Source organism: Mesoplodon bidens (assembly GCF_964165515.1).
Source record: "Mesoplodon bidens genome assembly, chromosome: 3".
Classification (NCBI taxonomy): domain Eukaryota; kingdom Metazoa; phylum Chordata; class Mammalia; order Artiodactyla; family Ziphiidae; genus Mesoplodon; species Mesoplodon bidens.
The window spans coordinates 51,988,311-52,015,247 of NC_138178.1; the positions used below are offsets into that span (position 1 = coordinate 51,988,311).

Here is a 26,937-nt window from a genome sequence, read left to right on the forward strand (position 1 = left end):
TCACACACAAAAGGAAAAGAAATTAGAGACAAACTACTATTAATCAGGTTTTTTCATGCTAAGTAACACTATATTTTTTTGGCCTGAAGTCAAACATAGAAATAAAAATTAAAATAATAAGTTTTTAAAACTTACTTAAGTGCTTGTGCTCCTGGTCGCTGAGATACTTGGGTGCCAAAGCCAATTACCTGAATTTTCAGTATTTCTGGAATATTTCTGTTTTCTCTTATTGTAACAGAGGTGCTTACTAACTTCAGTGCCACAATATAAGCAACATACTAAATGAAAGAATGAATGAAAATGGTTAAATTTTAAGTAATTTTTTCATTTCTTCATATTTAAATCTGTTAAATGATAAAATGATCTAAAAAACGTATGTTCATTGTAAAAAAAGAACATTAGAAAACTCAATATAAAATTGCTTGCTCAAATAGGACATTTACAAAAGATTCAAAATTAATTTCTCTTAGTTTTAAAAGTAATAAAAATGAAATCTGATAAAATATTTTGTGGCCTAAAGATTCAATTCAGCAGCTTTCACTAAAGCAAATTAATTCAAACCAATCCTCTAGCTCATAAACTGAACAAAATAAAAAGAATATCTGCTTGATGACTTTGGAGAGTCAGTAAGACACTGAGAAAAAAAAATTCTGCCCCCAAAATTGATAGGTCAATAATACAGGTAGGACAGATAACTAGAGAGATGATTCTCATCAAACCACACAAGAAGAGAAGAAGTAACGAACAAAGAATCTATGAAAGAGTCAGAAAACAATTAACAAAATGTAAATAGTAAACCCTTATCTCTCAGTAGTTAAATGTAAATGAATTAAATTCTCCAATCAAAAGACACAGACTGACAGAATGGATTTTTTTTTTTAAAAAAAGATACAATGATCTGCTGCCTATAAGAGACTCACTTTAGCTTTAAGGCCACACACAGACTGAGAGTGAAGGGATGGAAAAAGATATTTCAAGCAAACATTAACCAAAAAAGACAGAGTAGCTATATTTACATCAGAAAAAAAATAGACTTTAAGTTAAAAATAGTCAGAAGAGACAAAGAAGGTCAGTATATAATGATAAAGGGGTCAATCCATCAAGAAGAGGTAACAACTGTAAATATGCTATGTACCCACTGGAGCACCTAAATATATAAATCAAATACTAACAGAACCAAAAGAAATAGACAGCAATAAAATATTAGTTGGGGACTCCATTCTCAACAAAAGAGATATCATCCAGACAGAATCAATAAGGAAACAATGGATTTGAATAACACTACATGCCAAATGGACCTAAGAGACATAGAGAGAAATGCCACCAAACAGCAGCAGAATAAATACTCTTCTGGAATAAATGGAATATTTTCTAGGATAGATCATACATTAGACGACAAAAAAGTCTCAAAATATTCAAGAAGATACACATTATATCAAGTGTCTTTCCAATCACAAGGAAATGAAACTAGAAATCAGTAATAATAATGAAACTACAAAATTCACAAATACATGGAAATTAAACAACACACTCCTGAACACACTCCTGGATCAAGGAAGAAATCAAAAGGGAAAATAAAAAGTATCATGAGACAAACAAAAATGGGAACAGGGCTTCCCTGGTGGCACAGCGGTTGAGAGTCCGCCTGCCGATGCAGGGGACACGGGTTCGTGCCCCGGTCTGGGAAGATCCCACATGCCCCGGAGCGGCTGGGCCCATAAGCCATGGCCGCTGAGCCTGCGCATCCGGAGCCTGTGCTCCACAACAGGAGAGGCCACAACAGTGAGAGGCCCGTGTATCGCAAAAAAAAAAAAGAAAAAAAAAATGGGAACACAACATACCAAACTGACTGGATGCGGCAAAAGCGGTTGTAAGAGGAAAGTTTATAGTGATGAATGCCTACATCAAGAAAAAAGAAAAATCTCAAGTAAACAACCTAAATTTACACCTCAAAGAACGATGAAAGAACAAACTAGGCCCAAAGTTAGAAGCATAAAGGAAATAATAAACATTACAGCAGAAATAAATGAAAAAGAGAATACAACAGAAAAACAGAAACACAGTGGAGATTAACAAAACCAACAGTTGGTTCTTTGAAAAGAAAAGCAAAACTGACAAACCTTTAGATAGAATAACAAAAAAAAGAGAACACATATAAATAAAATTATAAATTAAAGAAGAAACATTACAACTGATACCACAAAAATACCAAAGACCATAAGAGTGATTACTATGAACAGCTATCCACCACCAAATTGGAAAACCTAGAAGAAATTGATCAATTCTGAGAAACATAATCTACCAAGAATGAATCATTAAAGAAAATCTGAATAAACCAATAATGAAGGAGATTGAATGAGTAATTTAAAATATCCCAAGAAAAAGAAGCCCAGGACCAAATGTTTTCACTGGTGAATTCTATCAAACATTTAAAGAATCTACACCAATCCTCTCAAACTCCTCAAAAAAACAGAAGAGTAGGAATACTCCCAAACTCATTTTACAAGTCAAGCATTACCCTGATATCAAAGCCAGAAAAGGACACTATGAGAAAAGAAAACTATAGGCCAATATCACTGGTAAACACAGATACAAAAATTCTCAACAAAATATTATCAAACCAAATTCGGCAGCACAGTAAAAAGATCATATACCATAATCATCTAGGATTCATCTCTGGGATATAAGGATGGTTCAACATACGAAAAGAAATTAATGTAATATATCACATGAATAAAAAGATAAAAATCACATGACTATCTCAGTAGATTCAGAAAAAGCATTTGACAAAATTCTACATCCATTCATAATAAAAACTCTCAATAAACTGGGTATAGAAGGAATATACCTCAACATAATAAAGGCCATATATGACAAGCCCACAGCTAACACCATACTCAATGTTGAAAGGTAAAAAGTTCTTCCCCAAGATCACAAACAAGAGAAGGGTGCCCACTCTCACCACTACCATTAAACATAGCATTTGAAGTCCTAGCCAGAGAAATAAGGCAAGAAAAAGAAACAAAATGCATCCAAATTGGAAAGGAAGAAGGAAAATTGCCTCTCTCTGTACATGATATGTCTTACGTAGAGAAAATCCTAAAGACTCCACCAAAAAAAAGTTAGAACTAATGAAAAAATTCAGTAAAGCTGCAGGATACAAAATTAGCATACAAAAATCGTTTGTGTTTCTATACACTAATTTAAAGAAAAATTTTAAGCAATCTCATTTACAACAGCAAAAAGCAATAAAATAATTAGGAATGAATTTAAAAAAGGAGGTGAAAGACATCTACACTGCAAACTGTAAGACACTCATGAAAGAAACTGAAGAAAACATAAACAGAAAAGGTATGCTCTGTTTCTTGACTGGAAAAATTAATGCTTTTAAAAATGTACATACTACCCGAAGTAATCTATAGATCCAATGCAATCCCTACAAACTCCAATGGCATTTTGCATGGAACCACAAAAGACCCTGAATAGCAAAAGTAATCTTGAGAGGAAAAAAAAAACCCACAAAGCTAGACTAGGCATAACACTTCCTAATTTCAAACTATATTACAAAGCTATAGAAATCAAAACAATATTGTCCTGGCATTAAAACAGACACACAGACCAACAGAACATAATCGAGAGCACAGACATAAATCCATGCACATATGGTTAACTAATATTTGAAAAAAAACCCCAAGAATACCCAATGGAGAAAAGATAGTCTCTTTATTAAATGGTGCGAGAAAAACTGGATATTCACGTGCAAAAAAAAATGAAACTGGTCCCCTAACTTTTTTTTTTAATTCATTTATTTATGGCTGTGTTGGGTTTTCATTGCTGCACACAGGCCTTCCCTAGTTGTGGCGAGTGGGGGCTACTCTTCCTTGCGGTGCGCAGGTTTCTTATTGCGATGGCTTCTCTCTGTTGCAGAGCATGGGCTCTAGGCACGCGGGCTTCAGTAGTTGTGGCACGTGGGCTCAGTAGTTGTGGCTCACAAGCTCTAGAGCACAGGCTCAGTAGCTGTGGCGCATGGGTTTAGTTGCTCCACAGCATGTGGGGTCTTCCTGGACCAGGGATTGAACCTGTGTCCCCTGCATTGGCAGGTGGATTCTTAACCACTGCACCACCAGGGAAGTCCCTGGTCCCCTATCTTACACCACTCACAAAAATTAACTAGAAATGGGTTAGCGACTTAAATGTAAGACCTGAAGCCATAACTCCTAGAAGAAAACACAGGGAAAAAGCTTCTTGACAGCAGTCTTGGCAATGATTTTATGGATATGACCCTGAAAGCAGAAGCAAGAAAAGCAAAAATAAATAAGCAGGACAACATCAAACTAAAAAGCTTCTGCACAGAAAAGGAAGCAACAAAATGAAAAGACTACATACAGAATGGGAAAAAATATTTGTAAACCACATATCTGATAAGGGGTTAATAAGAAAAACATAAAAGGAACTCATACAACTCAATAGCAAAAATAATAATAATAATAATCCAATTAAAAATTGGGTGAAGGACCTGAATAGACATTTTTCCAAAGAGGATATTCAAATGGCCAACAGATATATAAAAAGATATTCAACATCACTAATCATCAGGGAAATGCAATTCAAAACCACAATGAGGGAGAAGATCAAGATGGCAGAGTAGGAGGATGTGAAATGAACTCAACTACCCAACATGAACACATCAAAATATGTCTACAGGGCTTCCCTGGTGGCGCAGAGTTTGAGAGTCCGCCTGCTGATGCAGGGGACACGGGTTCGTGCCCCAGTCCGGGAAGATTCCATATGCCACGGAGCGGCTAGGCCTGTGAGCCATGGCCGCTGAGCCTGCGCATCCAGAGCCTGTGCTCCACAACAGGAGAGGCCACAACAGTGAGAGGCCCATGTACCGCCAAAATAAAAGTATGTCTACATGTAAACAATTCTCATTGAAAACTAACTGCAGACTGGCAAAAAGACTCCTGCAAAACCAAGGCTTTAAGAAAGACCCACATAGAATCAGGTAATAAGGGAAGTCTACTAGTAAAGGCAAATACATAGTAAAGGCTGAGGATCAATCAATTAAGCTATCATGGAGATGAAAAGAAAAAAATTATAAAATCAACTATAACTACAACAATCAGTAAAGGGATAAACATGAAGATGTAAAATATGACATCAAAAACACAAAATGTGAAGGAGGGGAGAAAAAAATGTGTATCACTTAGAATGTGCTTGAGCTTAAATGACTTTCTATTTAGAACAAGTAAGTACAGTTATAGGTCCACATACGTGAACCTTGTGGTAACCAAAAGTCAAAAACCTACAACAGATATACAAAAAATACAGAGTAAGAACACAAGCATAGCACTAAAGAAAATCATCAAACCAAAAGGGAAGAAACTAAAAGAAGAACAGGGAAGAACTACAAAAACACTGGAAAATAAGTAACAAAAAGGCAATAAGTACACACCTATCAATAATTACTTTAAATGTTAATAGACTAAATGCTCCAATCAAAGACAAAGGATGCCTGATTGGATAAGAAAACAAGACCCATCTTTATGCTGCTTACAAGAAACTCACTTCAGAGCTAAAGACACACACAGACTGAAAGTGAGGGGATGGTAAAAGATATTTCACACAAATGGAAATTACAAGATATGGAGGGGAGCAATACTCATATCAGAAAAAACAGACTTTGAAACAAAGTCTATTTAAAAAAGACAAAGAAAGGCACTATATAATGAAAAAGAGATCAATACAAAAATATAATATAACACTCATTAACATATATACACCAAATACAGGAGCACCGAGATATATAAAACAAATATTAACAGACATAAAGGGAGAAACTGACAATAATACCATAATAGTAGGGGACTTTAACACTCCACTTACATCAATGGACAGATCATCTAGACAGAAAATCAATGAGGAAACAGTGGTCTTAAATGACACAACAGACCAGATGGACTTAATAGATATCTATAGGACATTCCATCCAAAAACAGAAAAATACACATTGTTTTCAAATGCACATGGAATGTTCTCCATGATATATCATATGCTAGCCCACAAAACAAGTCTCAACAAATTTAAAAGGACAGAAATCATATCAAGCAATTCTTCCAACCACAGTGGTATGAAACTAGAAATCAACTACAGGAAGCTAACGGGGACAAGCATGAACACATGGAGACTAAACAATATGCTATTAAAAAACCAAAAAGTCAATGAAGAAATCAAAGAGGAAATCATAAAGTATCTCCAGACAAATGAAAACAGAAACACAACTTTCCAAAATCTATGGCATGCAGTGAAAGCAGTTCTGAGACAGGTTTATATCAATACAGGCCTACCTTAAGAAATAAGAAAAATCTCAAATAACCAAACTTACCATCTAAAGTAATAAGAAAAAGAAGACATAAAGACCAAAGTCAGCAGAAGGAAGAACATAATAAAGACCAGAGAGGAAATAAATAAAATAGAGACCAATAACTGGGCTCACCAAGGTGAAAAGAGAGAACCCACACAAACAAAACAAGAAATGGAAGAGGAGAAATAACAACCATTATCACAGAAATGCAAAAAATCATAAGAGAATACTACGAACAGTTATATGCCAACAAATTGGACAATTTTTCTAGAAGAAATGGACAAATTCCTAGAAACATACAACCTTCCAAGACTGAATCAAGAAGAAACAGACAGAGATACACCAGAAATACAGCTACACGTGGAACAACTCCTACAGAACACCTACTGAATGCTGGCAGAAGGCCTCAGACCTCCCAAAAGGCAAGAAACTCCCCACGTACCTGGGTAGGGCAAAGCGGAGAGATTCCCGCACAGAGGATCGGTGCCGACTGGCACTCACCAGCCCGAGAGGCTTGTCTGCTCGCCCACCGGGGCAGGCGGCGCTGGGAGCTGAGGCTCGGGCTTCGGTCGGAGCGCGGGGAGAGGACTGGGGCTGGTGGCGTGAACACAGCCTGAAGGGGCTAATGCGCCGCAGCTAGCCGGGAGGGAGTCCAGGAAAAAGTCTGAACCTGCCGAAGAGGCAAGAGACTTTTTCTTCCATGTTTCCTGGTGTGCGAGGAGAGGGGATTAAGAGCGCTGCTTAAAGGAGCTCCAGAGATGGGCGCGAGCCGCGGCTGAAAACGCGGACCCCAGAGACGGGCGTGGGACGCTGGGGCTGCTGCCACCGCCAAGAGGCCTGTGTGCAAGCGCAGGTCACTGTCCACGCCCCCCTTCCGGGGAGCCTGTGCAGCCAGTCACTGCCGGGATCCCGGGATCCAGGGACGGCTTCCCTGGGAGAACGCACGGCGCGCCTTGGGCTGGTGCAACGTCACGCCGGCCTCTGCTGCTGCAGGCTTGCCCCGCACTCCGTGCCCCCTCTCCCCACCGGCCTGAGTGAGCCAGAGTCCCCAAAGCGGCTGCTCCTTTAACCCTGTCCTGTCTGAGCGAAGAACAGACGCCCTCCGGAGACCTACACGGAGAGGCGGGGCCAAATCCAAAGCTCAGACCCGGGAGCTGTAGAACAGAGAAGAGAAAGGGAAATCTCTCCCAGCAGCCTCAGAAGCAGCGGATTAAAGCTCCACAATCAGCTTGATGTACCCTGCATCTGTGGAATACATGAAGAGACAACGAATAAGCCCAAATTGAGGAGCCAGGAGTCAGTGCTGTGCCTCTGAGGTGGGAGAGCCAACTTCAGGACACTGGTCCACAAGAGACCTCCCAGCTCCATATAATATCAAACGGCGAAAATCTTCCAGAGATCTCCATCTCAACACCAGCACCCAGCTTCACTCAACGACCAGCAAGCTACAGTGCTGGACACCCTATGCCAAACAACTAGCAAGACAGGAACACAATGCCACCCATTAGCAGAGAAGCTGCCTAAAATCATAAAAAGTCCACAGACACCCCAAAACACACCAGCAGACGTGGACTTGCCCACCAGAAAGACAAGATCCAGCCTCATCCACCAGAACACAGGCACTAGTCCCCTCCACCAGGAAGCCTACACAACCCACTGAACCAACCTTAGCCACTGGGGACAGACACCAAAAACAACGGGAACTACGAACCTGCAGCCTACAAAAAGGAGACCCCAAACACAGTAAGATAAGCAAAATGAGAAGACAGAAAAACACACAGCAGGAGAAGGAGCAAGATAAAAACCCACCAGACCTAACAGGTGAAGAGGAAATAGGCAGTATACCTGAAAAAGAATTCAGAACAATGATAGTAAAGATGATCCAAAATCTTGGAAATAGAATAGACAAAATGCAAGAAACAGTTAACAAGGACCTAGAAGGAAATAAAGATGAATCAAGCAACGATTAAAAACACAATAAATGAAATGAAAAATACTTTAGATGGGATCAATAGCAGAATACTGAGGCAGAAGAATGGATAAGTGACGTGGAAGATAAAATAGTTGAAATAACTACTGCAGAGCAGAAGAAAGAAAAAAGAATGAAAAGAACTGAGGACAGTCTCAGAGACCTCTGGGACAACATTAAACGCACCAACATTCGAATTATAGGGGCTCCAGAAGAAGAAGAGAAAAAGAAAGGGACTGAGAAAATATTTGAAGAGATTATAGTTGAAAACTTCCCTAATATGGGAAAGGAAATAGTAAGTCCAGGAGGCACACAGAGTCCCATACAGGATAAATCCAAGGAGAAATACGCCAAGACACATATTAATCAAACTGTCAAAAATTAAATACAAAGAAAACATATTAAAAGTAGCATGGGAAAAACAACAAATAACACACAAGGGAATCCCCATCAGGTTAACAGCTGATCTTTCAGCAGAAACTCTACAAGCCAGAAGGGACTGGCAGGACATATTTAAAGTGATGAAGGAGAAAAACCTGCAACCAAGATTACTCTACCCAGCAAGGATCTCATTCAGATTTGATGGAGAAATTAAAACCTTTACAGACAAGCAAAAGCTGAGAGAGTTCAGCACCACCAAACCAGCTTTACAACAAATGCTAAAGGAACTTCTCTAGGCAAGAAACACAACAGAAGGAAAAGACCTACAATAACGAACCCAAAACAATTAAGAAAATGGGAATAGGAACATACATATCGATAATTACCTTAAATGTAAATGGACTAAATGCTCCCACCAAAAGACACAGATTGGCTGAATGGATACAAAAACAAGACCCATATATATGCTGTCTACAAGAGACCTAGAGACACATACAGACTGAAAGTAAGGGGATGGAAAAAGATATTCCATGCAAATGGAAACCAAAAGAAAGCTGGAGTAGCAATTCTCATATCAGACAAAATAGACTTTAAAATAAAGACTACTAGAAGAGACAAAGAAGGACACTGCATAATGATCAAGGGATCGATCCAAGAAGAAGATATAACAATTGTAAATATTTATGCACCCAACATAGGAGCACCTCAATACATAAGGCAAATACTAACAGCCAGAAAAGGGGAAATCGACAGTAACACATTCATAGTAGGGGATCTTAACACCCCACTTTCACCAATGGACAGATCATCCAAAATGAAAATAAATAAGGAAACACAAGCTTTAAATGATACATTAAACAAGAAGGACTTAATTGATATTTATAGGACATTCCATCCAAAAACAACAGAATACACATTTTTCTCAGGTGCTCACGGAACATTCTCCAGGATAGATCATATCTTGGGTCACAAATCAAGCCTTGGTAAATTTAAGAAAATTGAAATTGTATCAAGTATCTTTTCCGACCACAATGCTATGAGACTAGATATCAATTACAGGAAAAGAGCTGTAAAAAATACAAACACATGGAGGCTAAACTATACACTACTTAATAACGAAGTGATCACTGAAGAAATCAAAGAGGAAAATAAAAAATACCTAGAAACAAATGACAATGGAGACACAACGACCGAAAACCTATGGGATGCAGCAAAAGCAGTTCTAACAGGGAAGTTTATAGCAGTACAATCCCACCTTAAGAAATAGGAAACATCTCGAATAAACAACCTAACCTTGCACCTAAAGCAATTAGAGAAAGAAGAACAAAAACACCCCAAAGTTAGCAGAAGGAAAGAAATCATAAAGATCAGATCAGAAATAAATGAAAAATGAAGGAAACGATAGCAAAGATCAATAAAACTAAAAGCTGGTTCTTTGAGAAGTTAAACAAAATTGATAAACCATTAGCCAGACTCATCAAGAAAAAAAGGGAAAAAACTCCAATCAATAGATAGAAATGAAAAAGAAGTAACAACTGACACTGCAGAAATACAAAGGATCATGAGAGATTACTACAAGCAACTATATGCCAATAAAATGGACAACCTGGAAGAAATGGACAATTTCTTAGAAAAGTACAACCTTCCAAGACTGAACCAGGAATAAATAGAAAATATAAACAGACCAATCACACGCACTGAAATTGAAACTGTGATTAAAAATCTTCCAGCAAACAAAAACCCAGGACCAGATGGATTCACAAGCAAATTCTATCAAACATTTAGAGAAGAGCTAACACCTATCCTTCTCAAACTCCTCCAAAATATAGCAGAGGGAGGAGCACTCCCAAACTCATTCTACGAGGCCACCATCACCCTGATACCAAAACCAGACAAAGATGTCACAAAAAAACCCTACAGGCCAATATCACTGATGAACATAGATGCAAAAATCCTCAACAAAATACTAGCAAACAGAATCCAGCAGCGCATTAAAAGGATCATACACCATGATCAAGTGGGGTTTATTCCAGGGATGCAAGGATTCTTCAATATACGCAAATCAATCAACGTGATACACCATATTAACAAATTGAAGGAGAAAAACCATATGATCAACTCAATAGATGCAGAGAAAGCTTTTGACAAAATTCAACACCCATTTATGATAAAAACCCTACAGAAAGTAGGCATAGAGGGAACCTTCCTCAACATAATAAAGGCCATATATGACAAACCAACAGCCAACATCGTCCTCAATGGTGAAAAACTGAAACCATTTCCACTAAGATCAGGAACAAGACAAGGTTGCCCACTCTCACCACTCTTATTCAACATAGTTTTGGAAGTTTTAGCCACAGCAATCAGAGAAGAAAAGGAAATAAAAGGAATCCAAATCAGAAAAGAAGAAGTAAAGCTGTCACTGTTTGCAGATGACATGATACTATACATAGAGAATCCTAAAGATACTACCAGAAAACTACTAGAGCTAATCAATGAATTTGGTAAAGTAGCAGGATACAAAATTAATGCACAGAAATCTCTGGCATTCCTATATACTAATGATGAAAAATCTGAAAGTGAAATCAAGAATACACTCCCACTTACCATTGCAACAAAAAGAACAAAATATCTAGGAATAAACCTACCTAAGGAGACAAAAGACCTGTATGCAGAAAATTATAAGACACTGATGAAAGAAATTAAAGATGATACAAATAGATGGAGAGATATACCATGTTCTTGGATTGGAAGAATCAACATTGTGAAAATGACTCTACTACCCAAAGCAATCTACAGATTCAATGCAATCCCTATCAAACTACCACTGGCATTTTTCACAGAACTAGAACAAAAAATTTCACAATTTGTATGGAAACACTAAAGACCCCGAATAGCCAAAGCAATCTTGAGAACGAAAAATGGAGCTGGAGGAATCAGGCTCCCTGACTTCAGGCTATACTACAAAGCTACAGTAATCAAGACAGTATGGTACTGGCACAAAAACAGAAATACAGATCAATGGAACAGGATAGAAAGCCCAGAGATAAACCCACGCACATATGGTCACCTTATCTTTGGTAAAGGAGGCAGGAATGTACAGTGGAGAAAGGACAGTCTCTTCAATAAGTGGTGCTGGGAAAACTGGACAGGGACATGTAAAAGTATGAGATTAGATCACTCCCTAACACCATACACAAAAATAAGCTCAAAATGGATTAAAGACCTAAATGTAAGGTCAGACACTATCAAACTCTTAGAGGAAAACATAGGCAGAACACTCTATGACAAAAATCACAGCAAGATCCTTTTGGACCCACCTCCTAGAGAAATGGAAATAAAGACAAAAATAAACAAATGAGACCTAATGAAACTTCAAAGCTTTTGCACAGCAAAGGAAACCATGAACAAGACCAAAAGACAACCCTCAGAATGGGAGAAAATATTTGCAAATGAAGCAACTGACAAAGGATTAATCTCCAAAATTTATAAGCAGCTCATGCAGCTCAATAACAAAAAAACAAACAACCCAATCCAAAAATGGGCAGGAGACCTAAATAGACACTTCTCCACAGAAGATATACAGACTGCCAACAAACACATGAAAGGATGCTCAACATCTTTACTCATTAGAGAAATGCAAATCAAAACTACAATGAGATATCATCTCACACCAGTCAGAATGGGCATCATCAAAAAATCTAGAAACAATAAATGCTGGAGAGGGTGTGGAAAAAAGGGAACACTCTTGCACTGCTGGTGGGAATGTGAAATTGGTACAGCCACTATGGAGAACTGTATGGAGGTTCCTTAAAAAACTACAAATAGAACTACCATATGACCCAGCAATCCCACTACTGGGCATATACCCTGAGAAAACCATAATTCAAAAAGAGTCATGTACCAAAATGTTCATAGCAGCCCTATTTACAATAGCCTGGAGATGGAAACAACCTAAGTGTCCATCATCGGATGAATGGATAAAGAAGATGTGGCACGTATATACAATGGAATATTACTCAGCCATAAAAAGAAACAAAATTGAGCTATCTGTAATGAGGTGGATGGACCTAGAGTCTGTCATACAGAGTGAAGTAAGTCAGAAAGAGAAAGACAAATACTGTATGCTGACACATATATATGGAATTTAAGAAAAAAAATGTCATGAAGAACATAGGGGTAAGACAGGAATAAAGACACAGACCTAATAGAGAATGGACTTGAGGATATGGGGAGGGGGAAGGGTAAGCTGTGACAAAGCAAAAGAGAGGCATGGACATATATACACTACCAAATGTAAGGTAGATAGTTAGTGGGAAGCAGCTGCATAGCACAGGGAGATCAGCTCGGTGCTTTGTGACAGCCTGGAGGGGTGGGATAGGGAGGGTGGGAGGGAGACGCAAGAGGGAGGGGATATGGAAACATATGTATATGTATAACTGATTCATTATGTTATAAAGCAGAAACTAACACACCATTGTTAAGCAATTATACTCCAATAAAGATGTAAAAAAAAAAAAAGAAGAAACAGACAATCTGAACCGACTGACCATTAGTAGTAAAATTGAGTTAGTAATCAGAAATCTCCCAGCAAACAAAAGTACAGAACCAAACAGCTTCGGAGTGAAATTCTACTAAACATATAAAGAAGAGTTATTACCTATCCTTCTCAAACTATTCCAAAAAACTGAAGAGGAAGGAACACTCCCAAATTCATTCTCTGAGGCCACCAGTACCCTGATACCAAAACCAGACAAAGACACTACAAAAAAAGAAAACTACAGGCCAATGTCTCTGAGGAATATTGTTGCAAAAGTATATTAGCAAACTGAATTCAACAATATATAAAAAGGGTCATAAACCATGATCAAGTAGGATTTATTCCAAGGATGTAAGGATGGTTCAATATTCGCAAATCAATCAATATGATACACCACATTAACAAAAGGAAGGATAAGAATCACACGATCATCTCAATAGATGCAGGAAAAGCATTTGACAAAATTCAACATCCATTCATGACAAAACTCTCATCACAGTTGGTACAGTCGGAACATATCTTAACATAATAAAGAGTATTTATGACAAACCCACAGCTAACATCATACTAAATGCCAAAAAACTAAAAGCTTTTCCTGTAAAATCAGGAACAAGACAAGAATGCCCACTCTCACCACTTCTATTTAACATACCATTGGAAGTCCTAACCACAGCCATCAGACGAGAAAAAGAAATAAAAGGTATCTAAATTGGAAGGGAAGAAGTAAAACTATCACTGTTTTCAGATGACATTACACTATATATAGAAAACCCTAAAGCCTCTGCCTAAAAACTCTTAGAATAAATGAATTCAGTAAAGTTGCAGGATAGATGATTAATAAACAGAAATCTGTTGCTTTTTTATACACTAGTAATGAATGATCAGGAACAGATGCAAGGTAACAATCTCACTTAAAATCACATCAAAAAGAATAAAATAGCTTAGGAATAAACTTAACCAAGAAGGTGAAAGACCTATACTCTGAAAATTATAAAATGCCGATAATGGAAATTGAAGATGATACAAAGAAATGAAAAGATAACCCATGTTCTTAAATTGGAAGAATTAATATTGTTAAAATGGCCATACTACCCAAAGCAATCTACTGATTTAATGCCATCCCTATCAAAGTACCCATAATATTTTTCACAGATCTAGAACAAATAATTCTAAAATGTATATGGAACCATAAACGACTCCAAATTACCAAAGTAATTTTGAGAAAAAAGAACAAAGCTAGAGGTATCATGCTACCTGATTTCAGAGTATACTACAAAGCTACAGTTATCAAAACGGTATGGTACCTGCATAAAAACAGACACAGAGATCAACAGAACAGAATAGAGAGCCCAGAAATAAACCCACACACTTACGGTCAATTAATCTATGACCAAAGAGGGAAGAATATACAATAGAGAAAAGACAATCTCTTCAATAAGTGATGCTGGGAAAACTGGATAGTACATGTAAAAGAATGAAATTAGAACATTTCCTCACCCCACATACAAAAATAAACTCAAAATGGACCGAAGACCTAAATTTAAGACCTGAAACCATAAAACTCACAGAAGGGAACACAGGCAGAATATTCTCTGACACAAATTGCAGCAATATTTTTTTGATCTGTCTCCTAAGGCAAAAGAAACAGAAGCAAAAATAAATAAACAGTCCCTATTAAACTTAAAAGCTTTTGCAGAGCAAAGGAAACCACTGACAACATGGAAAGGCAACCTACCATATAAGGGAAAACATTTTCAGGTGATATTACCAATAAGGGGTTAATATCCAAAATATATAAACAACTCATACAACTCAATATCAAAAGACAACTAACCTGATTTAAAAAATGGGAAGAACACCTGAGTAGACATTTTTTTCACTGAAGATACAGAGGTGGCCAAAAGACACGTGAAAAAAGTTCAACATGGCTAATCATCGGAGAAATGCAAGTCAAAACTGAAATGAGATATCACCTCACACCTATCAAAATGGTTATTATCAAAAAGTCCACAAGTAACAAGCAAATGTTGAAGAGGGTGTGGAGAAAAGGGAACCCTCCTACACTATTGGTGGTAATGTAAATTGGTGCAGCCACAATGAAAACAGTATGGCCGTTCCTCAGAAAACTGAAGGTAGAATTGTCATATGATCCAGCAATTCCACTCCTGGATGTGTATCTGAAGAAAACAAAAACACTAATTCAAAAAGATACACGCGGGCCTCCCTGGTGGCGCAGTGGTTGAGAGTCCGCCTGCCGATGCAGGGGATACGGGTTCGTGCCCCGGTCTGGGAGGATCCCATATGCCGTGGAGCAGCTGGGCCCGTGAGCCATGGCCGCTGGGCCTGCGCGTCCGGAGCCTGTGCTCCACAACAGGAGAGGCCACAACAGTGAGAGGCCCGCATACCGAAAAAAAAAAAAAAATACATGCACCCCAATGTTCACAGCAGTAATACATACAATAGCTAGGATATGGAAGCAACCTAAATGTCCATCAACAGATATAGAGAACAAACTAGTGCTTACCAGATGGGCAAGGGAAAGGGGGATGGGCACAAAAGGTGTTTGGAAATTAAAAGGTACAAACTACTATATATAAAATAATAAGCAACAAGGATATATTGTACGTCACAGGGAAATACAGTCATTATTTTGTAAGAACTTTAAATGGAGCATAATCTATAAAAATACTGAATCACTATGATGTACACCTGAAACTAATACTGTAAATCAACTATACTTCAACTAAAAAACATTAATAACTTCATATGGAGGGAAATACATTTGCCAATGTTCTTTAGAAAAAAAAAAAAAGAAACCACAATGAGATATCGCCTCACACCTGTTAGAATGGCTATTATTCTGTACCAATTTATATTCCCATGCTGTGGGTGGGAATGTAAATTGGTAGAGTCACTATAAGAACCAGTGAGGAGGTTCCTCAAAAAACTAAATAGAGAAGTACCTTATGATCCAGCAATTCCACTTCTGGACATTTATCTGAAGGAAATGAAATCAATACCTCAAAGAGATATGTGCACTCCCATGTTCATTGAAGCATTATTCACAACAGCCAAGACATTATAACAACCTAGGTGTCCACTGACTGATGAAAAAATAAAGAAAATGTGGTGTGGATATACACAATGGAATATTATTTAGCCATTAAAAAGGAAGGAAATCCTGCAACAACATGGATGTAGCTTGAGGACATTATGCTAAGTAAAGTAAGTCGAACAGAGAAAGACAAATACTGTATGGTCTCACTTATATGTGGCATCTAAAAAGACCAGAGAATAGACTGGTGGTTGCCAGGAACAGGGAGCAGGGTATGGGGGAAATTGGTGAAGGTAGTCAAAGGTACAAACTTCCAGTTATAAAATGACTCATTTCTAGGGATGTGATGTAATTTAACAAATACATAAAAGACTCTTACAAACCAATAAGAAAAAGACAACCCAATAATGAACAAGAGACTCAAAAGCTACTTCACAAAAGAGGATATCTATCAGGCCTACAACAGTACAAGAAAGTGAAAAACCTCTTCAGTCATCCAGAAAACACAAATTAAAACCACAATGAAATACTACATACTCACCATTTAGAATGGATAAATTTAAAAGACTGATGATGGTAAGAGTTGGTAAAGATGTGGAACAATAAGAATCCTCATATACCACTGATGGAAATTTTTTCACATTGTAAAAGTATTTAGCAGAATCTATTAAAGTTAAACATACTCATATCCTATGATACACCAATTCTACTCCTAAAGATATACTAAGCAGAAAATCTCACGTGCCCACTAAAAGACATTTACAAGAAGTTAACAGCAGCATAACAACCTAAAAACAAAATGCCCATAAACAAAAGTATGAATAAATAAGTTGTGGTATTTTCAAATGAAAATACCTACACAACAATGAAAGTGAGCAAAATACACACAGTGAAAGAACAGAGATAGATCTCACAATAATGCCCTATCTATTGCACAGTCCATAATTTAACCGATAGTAATTACACAGCTGTTCTTTATGACACATCAAATGAGCAATACATTTTGGTTTTGATGACTCTTTTATACATGAGTTACATTTCACACACACACAGATTTTTTTAAGATAAAATTTTTAAAAGACTTAATTTACCTCTATAAGTACTTTTTATCAGGTTATTCTCACATTCATTAAATCAACTAAATCTAAAGTTGGAGACAGTTTTAATTGGTAAGGTCTGACTGAAACATGTAACAAAAAGTAAAGCAGAAACAAACTGTAACGTATTTTTATTAGTTACTTTAAAAATCAATAACTTGTTTAACCCAATTCAAGATAACACAGAAAAATGAAACCACCTAAATAATTACCATCTAAATAATTACCTGCTTGGGTAAAGTTAGGTTGTAGGTGCTCTCACTATAACCAATAGCCGTGAAGAGCTTATCTTTTTCCTCTGGTGTCATAAGGTCATCAATAGCTACAAAAAGATAATATTTTAAGAAATCAATTGCTTCAGTCTTACAGATACAATAAAAAAAATCAAACCAAACTAACGAGTGGCCTAAAATCAATAGACACAATGCTAAAGCAAAAGCAGCAAAGTAATTTCCTCTAATATACTATTTTGACTTGTTAAACATCATGTATTTGCTTGTTTAGGTCAAGAAAACACAAAGAGGGCTTCCCTGGTGGCACAGTGGTTGAGAGTCCACCTGCCGATGCAGGGGACATGGGTTCGTGCCCTGGGCCACGAAGATCCCACATGCTGCGGAGCGGCTGGGCCCGTGAACCATGGCTGCTGAGCCTGCGCGTTCAGAGCCTGTGCTCCGCAATGGGAGAGGCCACAGCAGTGAGAGGCCCGCCTACCGCAAAAAAAAAAAAAAGAAAAAAGAAAACGCAAAGAGACACCATTAAGGGAATTCAGGTGTCACATAATTTTATAATTCCCTAAGTATTTCAAAAATTAAGTGAAACATCTAATTAAATATCCATGTAAAAAAGTAACAATAAGGAATGCTACCTGTGAGATTTCTGGATTTCAAGTTTTAAAATTTCACACAAATAACTTTTCTCAAAAATTCAAAGTTTTATTTTAGTTACATAAACATGGGAATGTTCCATCCTGATGTATCTGTTTATATGTTTACTATACTAAACTACTTTTATTCCAAAAATATTATGAAATAAAATTCAACTAACTGGCTAAAACATAGTTTATATATTTTTTCCTTATCAGTGTACAATAAACTATCTGACTTGGAACTTACTTTCAGGAATCAAAGATTCTTCATCTTTTTTCTTAGATTCCTTCTTACCCCAAAACCCACTAAACCAGCCTCCACGTTTCTCGCCTCTGTCAGTAGACTTTGTCCTTAATTTTTGCCCAGATCGAATCACCTAAAAAATAAAAATCAAAACATTTAATTAAAGAATAAATGCCCTCTTCACTTTCAGGTGTAGCCAGGTAAGAACAATGGTTAATTTTTTTAACACTAAATTCAGTTAAAAGCAGTCAATAAAGCTAGTTCCTTCTGAAACGATTCTCAACATTATTTGGTTAACACAGTCTATTAATTTATATACTTGTCACACCTACTGATAGCTTTCTGACAAAGTTGCATTTTGTGAGTAAGTTAAGGTTTCAAGTAAAATTCTTCTGAGCAATGTGTCTTCCAAATTTACAAGGTAAGGAGCTACTATGACAGCAGATTTTTAAAATGAAAAGTTCCCTGAAAGAAGACACTTCCACACTCAAAAATAAAATTTAACAATCCTATTTCATAATTCACATACATTGTTGACTTGCTAACTATGAACATGTTTGGGGGACAGAATATAAATAAAATTAGAAAGTCGTCAAATCTCATTTCATCCTGTTTCTCAACAAATCCTGGCTTGATCATCTGCTGCTTCTTGTCTTTACCCACTTTTCAGTAAAATACAGATGAATAACTCAAAAGTGGAAAACAAAAGGATTAAAAGAATATAGGGCTTAAATAATTTAGACTCTATCTTCTCATTTCCTGAATAAATAAATAATTTTCCCACTTTAACTTTAAAATATTTTAAATTGGTAGTAAATTGGTAACATACTACAAGCTTCTGTGTGTACCAAAAAATGAAATAATCCAAAAGACAAGTTAAAGAGCTGAATTCTATAGTAAAGAGAATAAGTTTGATTAACAACTCAGTTTAAGCTAAGTTAAATAAGTTATCTTTAACAAGTAGACATTAAACAAATAATAGGGGAATAGGTTTATATCTGCCCACAAAATCATTGATGGTCCCAGTTATATCTCAGCTCTAACTTTTGTCAAGCTTAATCCATTTTCAGCAGTCAGAAATGTAATGGGTAAAAAATTATATAGCTGATTAGTTTATATTTTATATGAAATAATATTTAACTTCTTTATTCTCCTAGCATAGAAGATTAGTATGCGTTTTTATTTTTCACAGTAAAATATATCTATGAGACCATAAATTTTAAAATGTGTATAAAATTTAATATGAAGAGGTATGCAAAACCCTTTCACTTTTTCCTATATACCACCTCTGTTGCCTTCACTTCCCTTCCCTGTCCAGCTAAGAGGCCAAGGTAAATAACTTCATCCAATCCTCTGCCTACATTTTAAACTCTCTGGCCCTGCAGATTTTCCACTATAATGAAAAAACATCAATCTTGGATGAATCTAATTGCCTTCTCTTCATCTACATCCCATCCTTCTTTAGCCACAGCGTCCAATAATTTATCTTCTTCCTTCAATTTCGAAGCAACTGATAAGTAGTATTAAGAACACCCAATTAAACTGAAGCAACTTAATTTAGGGAAGATTAGAATTATGTTTCTTCTGGCAAAATGTTTCTCTAATTCATAGGAACAAATTCACAGTAGTAGCAAATACCTTATAAAATATTCACACTCTCTGCCCCACCTTGGGGAATTTGTCCTTAAGAAAATGAGATGTTTGAGAAAATGTAAAGACCAGGCTCCTCATTGTAGTGTCATTTATAATCAAATATAACCAATGGGAAATAGTAAGCAAATTCTGGTATACAAACAGAACTGAGTACTAGTCAGTCATTTAAAATTATGTTGGATAAACAATTCTATGGAATACTATATAAAACGGAACACTGTAACTTAAAGAAAAAAAAGCAACTTACAAAACCTTTTCTTGACTCCACAATCCCCACGAGTTGCCACTCCCTTTATCTTGCTTTCCACTTACCGTGAAATAACTGTCTGTACTTAGTCTCTCCAATTCCTCATCTTCCACTCCCTCTCATTCCTATCAAATTTCTACCCATACTATTCTATAAAACTTGCTCTTTAAATGATTTCTTTATGGCTAAATCCAATGATGAACTTTCAGTTCCATGATGGCCTAAGCCCTCTACAACACATCCTTCATTGTTTATTACAACAAAAAATTCTGGACAAAACATAAAAAGCATCTACCACAGACTCTGAAAAGTTAGCAAAGTAGGCAGATGGTGGAGGGAAGTCAACACTTGGAGAAGTGACCTTCTCAATAGTGAGTTTCCTCACTTTTTTTTTTTCACATGTTGTACTCATCCCCCACCTGCCCTAAAACTTCTCCCTCCTGGTGTTCTTACCCTTGGACAGTCCCCTTCCCTTGAGTGTGGGCATGACCTGTGACTTGTTTCTAACAAATAGAATACGGCAAGGGTGATGAGATGTACATAATTATGTGCATAGAATTGTGCCAGGCATATAACAGTCTAAGTGGTTTATATGGTTTATCAGGTACTCCACACAATAACCCTATGATGTAGGTACTGTGAATTAATATTGTTTTACAAATGAGGAAACCGAGGCACGGGCAGGTTAAATAGTCAACCCAAGGTCAAACAAGTAGCAGATAGCAAAGCTGGGATTAGAATCCAGACCATCTGACTCCCAAGCCTACACTCTTAACTATTATGCTAGTACAGCAGGTACTCAATGAGCATTTACTAAGTGTATGAATGAACAAGTGCATATACTTTAATCCCATTTAAAAAAATGAGTATGTGTATAAAGATCTATGACTATAAAAAAGACAGGAAGAATACACAAAAAGGTATTAACAGTAGTTATCTTTAGTGTGTGAGATAATGGGTATTTCTATTTTCTTTTTTTGTGGATCTTTATTTTCTAACTTTTCTATAATGAGTTTATTGCACTTATCATTTATTTTTTTGTTTACCAAAAAGTCATGTTACAGAATAATAGAAATGACATGGAACAATGAGGACAAGGTACCAAGTGGGATAAGTCAGTAATTACAAAACATTACAAACAGACTGAGTCTAATTTTAGAAAAAAAAAGAAAGGAAGAGAAGAGGGAGAGAAGGAGGGAAGGGGGGAAAAAAAGAAAATGGGTTAAAGAAAGGAGAAAGAGGGCTTCCCTGGTGGCGCAGTGGTTGAGAGTCCGCCTGCCGATGCAGGGGACACAGGTTCGTGCCCCGGTCCGGGAAGATCCCACATGCCGCGGAGCAGCTAGGCCCGTGAGCCATGGCCGCTGAGCCTGCGTGTCCGGAGCCTGTGCTCCGCAACGGGAGAGGCCACAACAGTGAGAGGCCCGCGTACCACAAAAAAAAAAGAAAAAAAAAAAAAAAAAAAAAAAAGAAAGGAGAAAGGAAGGGAGGGAAGAGGAAATAAAGGGAAAGAAATGGGAGATACAAAGCATAAATAGGTACATATGCATGAGAGAAAAACTAGAAGCCTACATATCAAAATGTTAACACCAGTATTCTGTGTTGCTAGGATTATGGATGACTTTTACTTACTTTCTTTTGGGGGTTAGCAAATTTTTAGTTATAAAATTAGAAAATTTGCCCCTTCATATTAGTGCGGTTTTTTCCTCCAATATTCCAATTAATTTTCTCCTGAGACTAAATTAAGACATGAAAACTCAACCTTTATTCTCACGTGAGTAAATCTAAACAACTTCCCATGAAACTTAAATTTCTTGATCCCAGGTTTAAAGGAGTAGTATTAACATGTTTAAAACATAAAATCAGCTAATAAAAATGATTGACATATATACACTACCATGTGTAAAACAGATAGATAGTGGGAACTTGTTGTACAGCACAGGGAGCTCGGCTCGGCTTGTGGTGACCTAGATGGGTGGGATGGGGGGATGGGAGGGAGGTCCAAGAGGGAGGGGATGTATGTATACATATAGCTGATTCACTTCGTTGTACAGCAGAAACTAACCCAATACTGTAAAGCAAATATACTCCAGTTTAAAAAAAAAAAATTATCATGAAGAAAGAAAAAGAAAAAAAGATTACCTCAACTTGTGCTTGTTGCCTTGCTAAAATTATGTTAAAAACATCTAGTGGCCTCTCCAAATCCTAAAAAACAAAGAGACACTTGTAAACAAAGAAAATGGTCATTAGATTAAAAAAATTTTTTTCTTCTATGATTTCTAGGCTTATTCTAGTCCATGAACAAACAGCATTTGTGATCTATTGAAAGTATAAGTATAAATTTGAATGTACACTTGGCTTTTACATTTTTACTTTTTTGCAATGTGAGAAACAGCTTTTCAAGAAAGTAAATGCTTGTTAAATACAATATGAAAATAAGAATTTTAATGAGACCACGATAATACAGAGATAGCCATACATGCAAATGGAAACAAAAATATTTAGGAGGGGGACCTGTTTTAGGTATTAGCCTTATGGTTGTTACTTCTGACTCCCTCTTTTCTGTGTTATTTCACAATCATCGTACTAAAGGCACCTTAATAAAACACAAAATTTAAGAATGTAAAATTCTTCAAATCAAGTACATTAAAGCAGAAACCAACTTGGGGAATTTATGTAAGAGGAATCTAACATGTAGTGGGTGACCTGTGTGTCACATGCTCTATTTGTTATTTCATGCAATTCTCACAACTCTGTAAGACAGATACTGTTTCCATTTTATACATGAGAATACCAGATCTAAGATACTGATAAACTTGATGCTTTTTTTAATATATAATATTAGTGATTGTTATATATTTCAGAATAACAATTTGATTAATTCTTTATGTTATGAATTTGTAGCAAAAACAGTGATATAATCAAGATCAGATGATATTAAGCAAATTATGTGTTTTTCTATATTTCAGAAGGGGGTAAATAAGACTCCTATCTTGAGGATAAGAACTATTTTTTACAAATAATACTTTGAACTCTTAAAAAAAAGCCACTAACAAAACTAACAATACACATCTAGCTAATATTAAACACATATTTGAACAGCTCTGATATTGATTTTCTAAACATTATTATAAAAACCAAACACATTTCTCCAAATAGTTTACAAGTACCCTGATATTAGGAAGCTTTTTTTTGGAGGAAATAACAGGGGAAAAAATACTCTGCATTTTCCATACAATTCTCTCAAAAAGAGCTCAGTTCTGTTCTTTCTAAAATTATATTTAAATTTAAATTAAATTAAATTAACATTAAAGGATGATTTAACAAATAATAGCTCTCACCAATATATGCAAGATATACCTGAATTTGTTTCTGTATTTCTTCTGGGACTTTAGTCTGGGTTAGCTTATTTTTGTAGGCACTTTTATAACTCTTGAGCAATTGCCTGTGTTTTTTTATGTTACTCCATGACCACATCCGTGTATACCTTCTTATGTGAACTTCAAGAACAGAATCAATTGCATATTTCCACCTGCAAATCAAATGTTGTTAATGCACATTTGAATATGAAGGTTTAAGAAACAGCAGGAAAATAGCTTTGACGTTTTAGAGCTACACTGTTACTCTTTTTGTTCTTATTAACTGTATTCCTATAAAAGCTCAGCGATAACATTTCAATTCCCCAGTACTTCAATTCTCTGACTTAAATAGATTATGAATGGAGCAAACCACTCCAGGAAGAGGATATGCCAAAGCAAACTCATAAAGACACAAAATGACATGTTGTGTGAAATTAATAGTATCCCAATATGGTTGCCACATTGGAGTTCATATCCATTACTGAAGGGCAATAAGATCAAAAAACAGTTGAAAGTCTTAAATACTGAGTTAAGAATTTGGGAATAATCTAGGAGCAGGAGTACAAGAGAACGTGTTTATTAAAAACAAAAAGTAACAAGGACATAATATAAAAGATATCCCTCTCATGTCTCTAAAAAAATAAAGTGGCTTCATTACATGGCTTTAAAGGTCTCTTAGCTCTGAGAGTCCCTAACTATATGATTACATGGTTCTCATAAAACATTTAAAAAAAAATTCTAACTTACCATTGTCGACCATTGGTATGAAGTGGTAAATAAGGCTTATATTTCCTGTAAGGAGCATTTCTAACCATATAATCCACTGATTCCAAAAGGTCAATCATACTTAAGTACTATTAAAACAAAAACCAAGTTATGTTTGTTACATCACACACATGAATAAACACCAAATTTTGTTATATTTTCAGTATAGTGAGACTTCAAATTCTCTGAACAATGAATATCACAGCTGTCCGATAATTCAATAATATATTTCATCAGATTTAAGACAACAATGATGATAAGTTGTAAGACAATTTTAAGTTCTACTACAAAAGAAAACAGTACTGCCAACTAAACTGTCATACCACCAATAATAATATACATCCTATTTTCAAATATATTAAAGTGTGAAATAAATGTAAATCTTAGAACCAATGAAATATGGTATCTGTAACTACTAACATGAAACATGCTGATTCCTAAAACTACATATTTTCCTCTGGACCATCCTTTCAAGCAGTGGCTATCTATAAGCTGAATTTCAAACTGCTCCAGAAAATTATTGCATAACTAAAGCAAGATAAAGCTATTTAAACACCCATCTTAACCACCAATACAACAACTCTGTGTGTATCTGGTAAACAGCTCAAATGGAGGGAAACACACACACACACACACACACACACACACAACTATAGGCAAAATAAAGAAAGGGGAAGTCCAGCTTCTTCTCCATTTTTTCTTAACGCAACTCTACCTAAGAGTTACCACACAGCTATTCAGTACTTAACATGCATATAGTCTGAACTTAAATGTATTTGTAAGTATAAAATAAACCCCAGATTTTGAAGACTTAAGAAAAAATATATAAAATATTTTAACAATTTTTAATTTTGATTACATGTTGAAATGATATTTTGTGTATGTTAAGTTAAATAAAATGTTATTCATTTTAGTAATTGTTTTCCTCTTTTCTTCTTATTTTGCTAATGTAGCTACTAGAAAATTTAAAATTACCCATATGACTTGCATTATATTTGTACTGGACTGTACTGGGCTAAAAGCTCAATTAGCTAAATCTCCCATCCTCCTTTCACTTCCAGTTCTCCAGATGTCTTATCCAAACTCCTCAGGCACATAACCAAACTTGAGAAACAAGTGAAGGAAAAAAAGCTTGCCAACACAGCTATTCTAAAAATTAAGTGAACAATATTTAATGTAAGAGTGTCTGCTATTAAAATCTGAGGAAGAAAAAAACTATTAAAACCCTCCATCAAGAATTGGGAATTAAATAGGAATCATGTCATTCACTATAATTTGGTAAGATTCTCCACCAATAAGGGAGAAATCAGATAAAATGAAGAAAAACTATTTCTTATATATGGTATTTATTTTCTTTTAAAATTACACATATAATCTATTTTTAGGAGATATATCAAATCTCAACATAACAAACCAAAAGAACCACCAGAGCACTGGAGAGGGAATAATCACAAAGAACAAAAGCCACTGAAATTCAAGGTTAATCAAAGCTATAAATACCCAAATGAATCTTACCTGAGGTTTGGTCAATTCAATGGCAATATTTTGTACTTCTATGTTCCAATCAAGTTTAGGTGTTTTGAGCTCTGTTTCTGCATAAGGATTCATGTAGAGTTTTGCAGAGGCTGATATTGGCTGGAAAACTTATATAACATGGGAAGACGTAAGATATGTTTACATGCCCTTACATATGAGCAACTGTAAATAATTATGAGAACACTGTTACTGTGAAAGTAAAGAAAAATGATCAAAAATATGTAAAAAAATCACTACCAAAAACTATTTAAGCATCTACTTATCTGCATAATACAAACTGTCAAACTCAATGGTAAAAGTGGAATCTCCAAGGAGGAAACTGGTGCTCTATGCTTCTAAGTAAGAAATGTACAAAATATAGACAATCTAATCTTGGTTATTCACAGTCTGTGTAAAATTATGTTTCCCTTCCTTGCTACAAGACATTTAATGATTTTAGTATTCATTAAAAATAATAATACAGGAGGAGGGATAAATTGCGAGATTGGGGTTGACATATACACACTACTATATATAAAACAGATCACTAATAAGAACCTACTGTATAGCACAGGGAACTCTACTCAATACTCTGTAATGGCCTATATGGGAAAAGAATCTAAAAAAGAGTGGATATCTGTACGTATAACTGATTCACTTTGCTGCACACCTAAAACTAACACAACATTGTAAATCAAGTACATTCCAATAAAACTTTAAAAATAATTATAAAGTACTGCCTGACATGGCCCCCCAAAAAAAATACTAATACAAGATAGGAAACAAAATTTGATTACTTTCCATATTATTTAATCATAGTCAGAATTTAGGAACAGAATCATGAATGAAATTCGTATTACCCAGAAAAAAATTGCCTACTACTTTA

General features: G+C 36.0%; 1 protein-coding gene across 2 annotated transcripts in view; it reads right to left on the reverse strand.

The window, feature by feature from the left end:
• VPS13C (vacuolar protein sorting 13 homolog C) overlaps window positions 1–26,937 on the reverse strand; it is a 181,591-nt gene that overhangs the window by 111,629 nt on the left and 43,025 nt on the right. For both annotated transcript variants that reach the window (XM_081228757.1, XM_081228756.1), the window contains exons 11-17: window positions 26,052–26,179; window positions 24,519–24,625; window positions 23,773–23,944; window positions 22,555–22,617; window positions 18,519–18,648; window positions 17,634–17,728; window positions 136–278 (exon numbers count right to left, since the gene is read on the reverse strand). In XM_081228757.1, coding sequence (XP_081084883.1) covers window positions 136–278; window positions 17,634–17,728; window positions 18,519–18,648; window positions 22,555–22,617; window positions 23,773–23,944; window positions 24,519–24,625; window positions 26,052–26,179 — 838 coding nt within the window. The remainder of the gene's footprint in view (window positions 1–135; window positions 279–17,633; window positions 17,729–18,518; window positions 18,649–22,554; window positions 22,618–23,772; window positions 23,945–24,518; window positions 24,626–26,051; window positions 26,180–26,937) is intronic.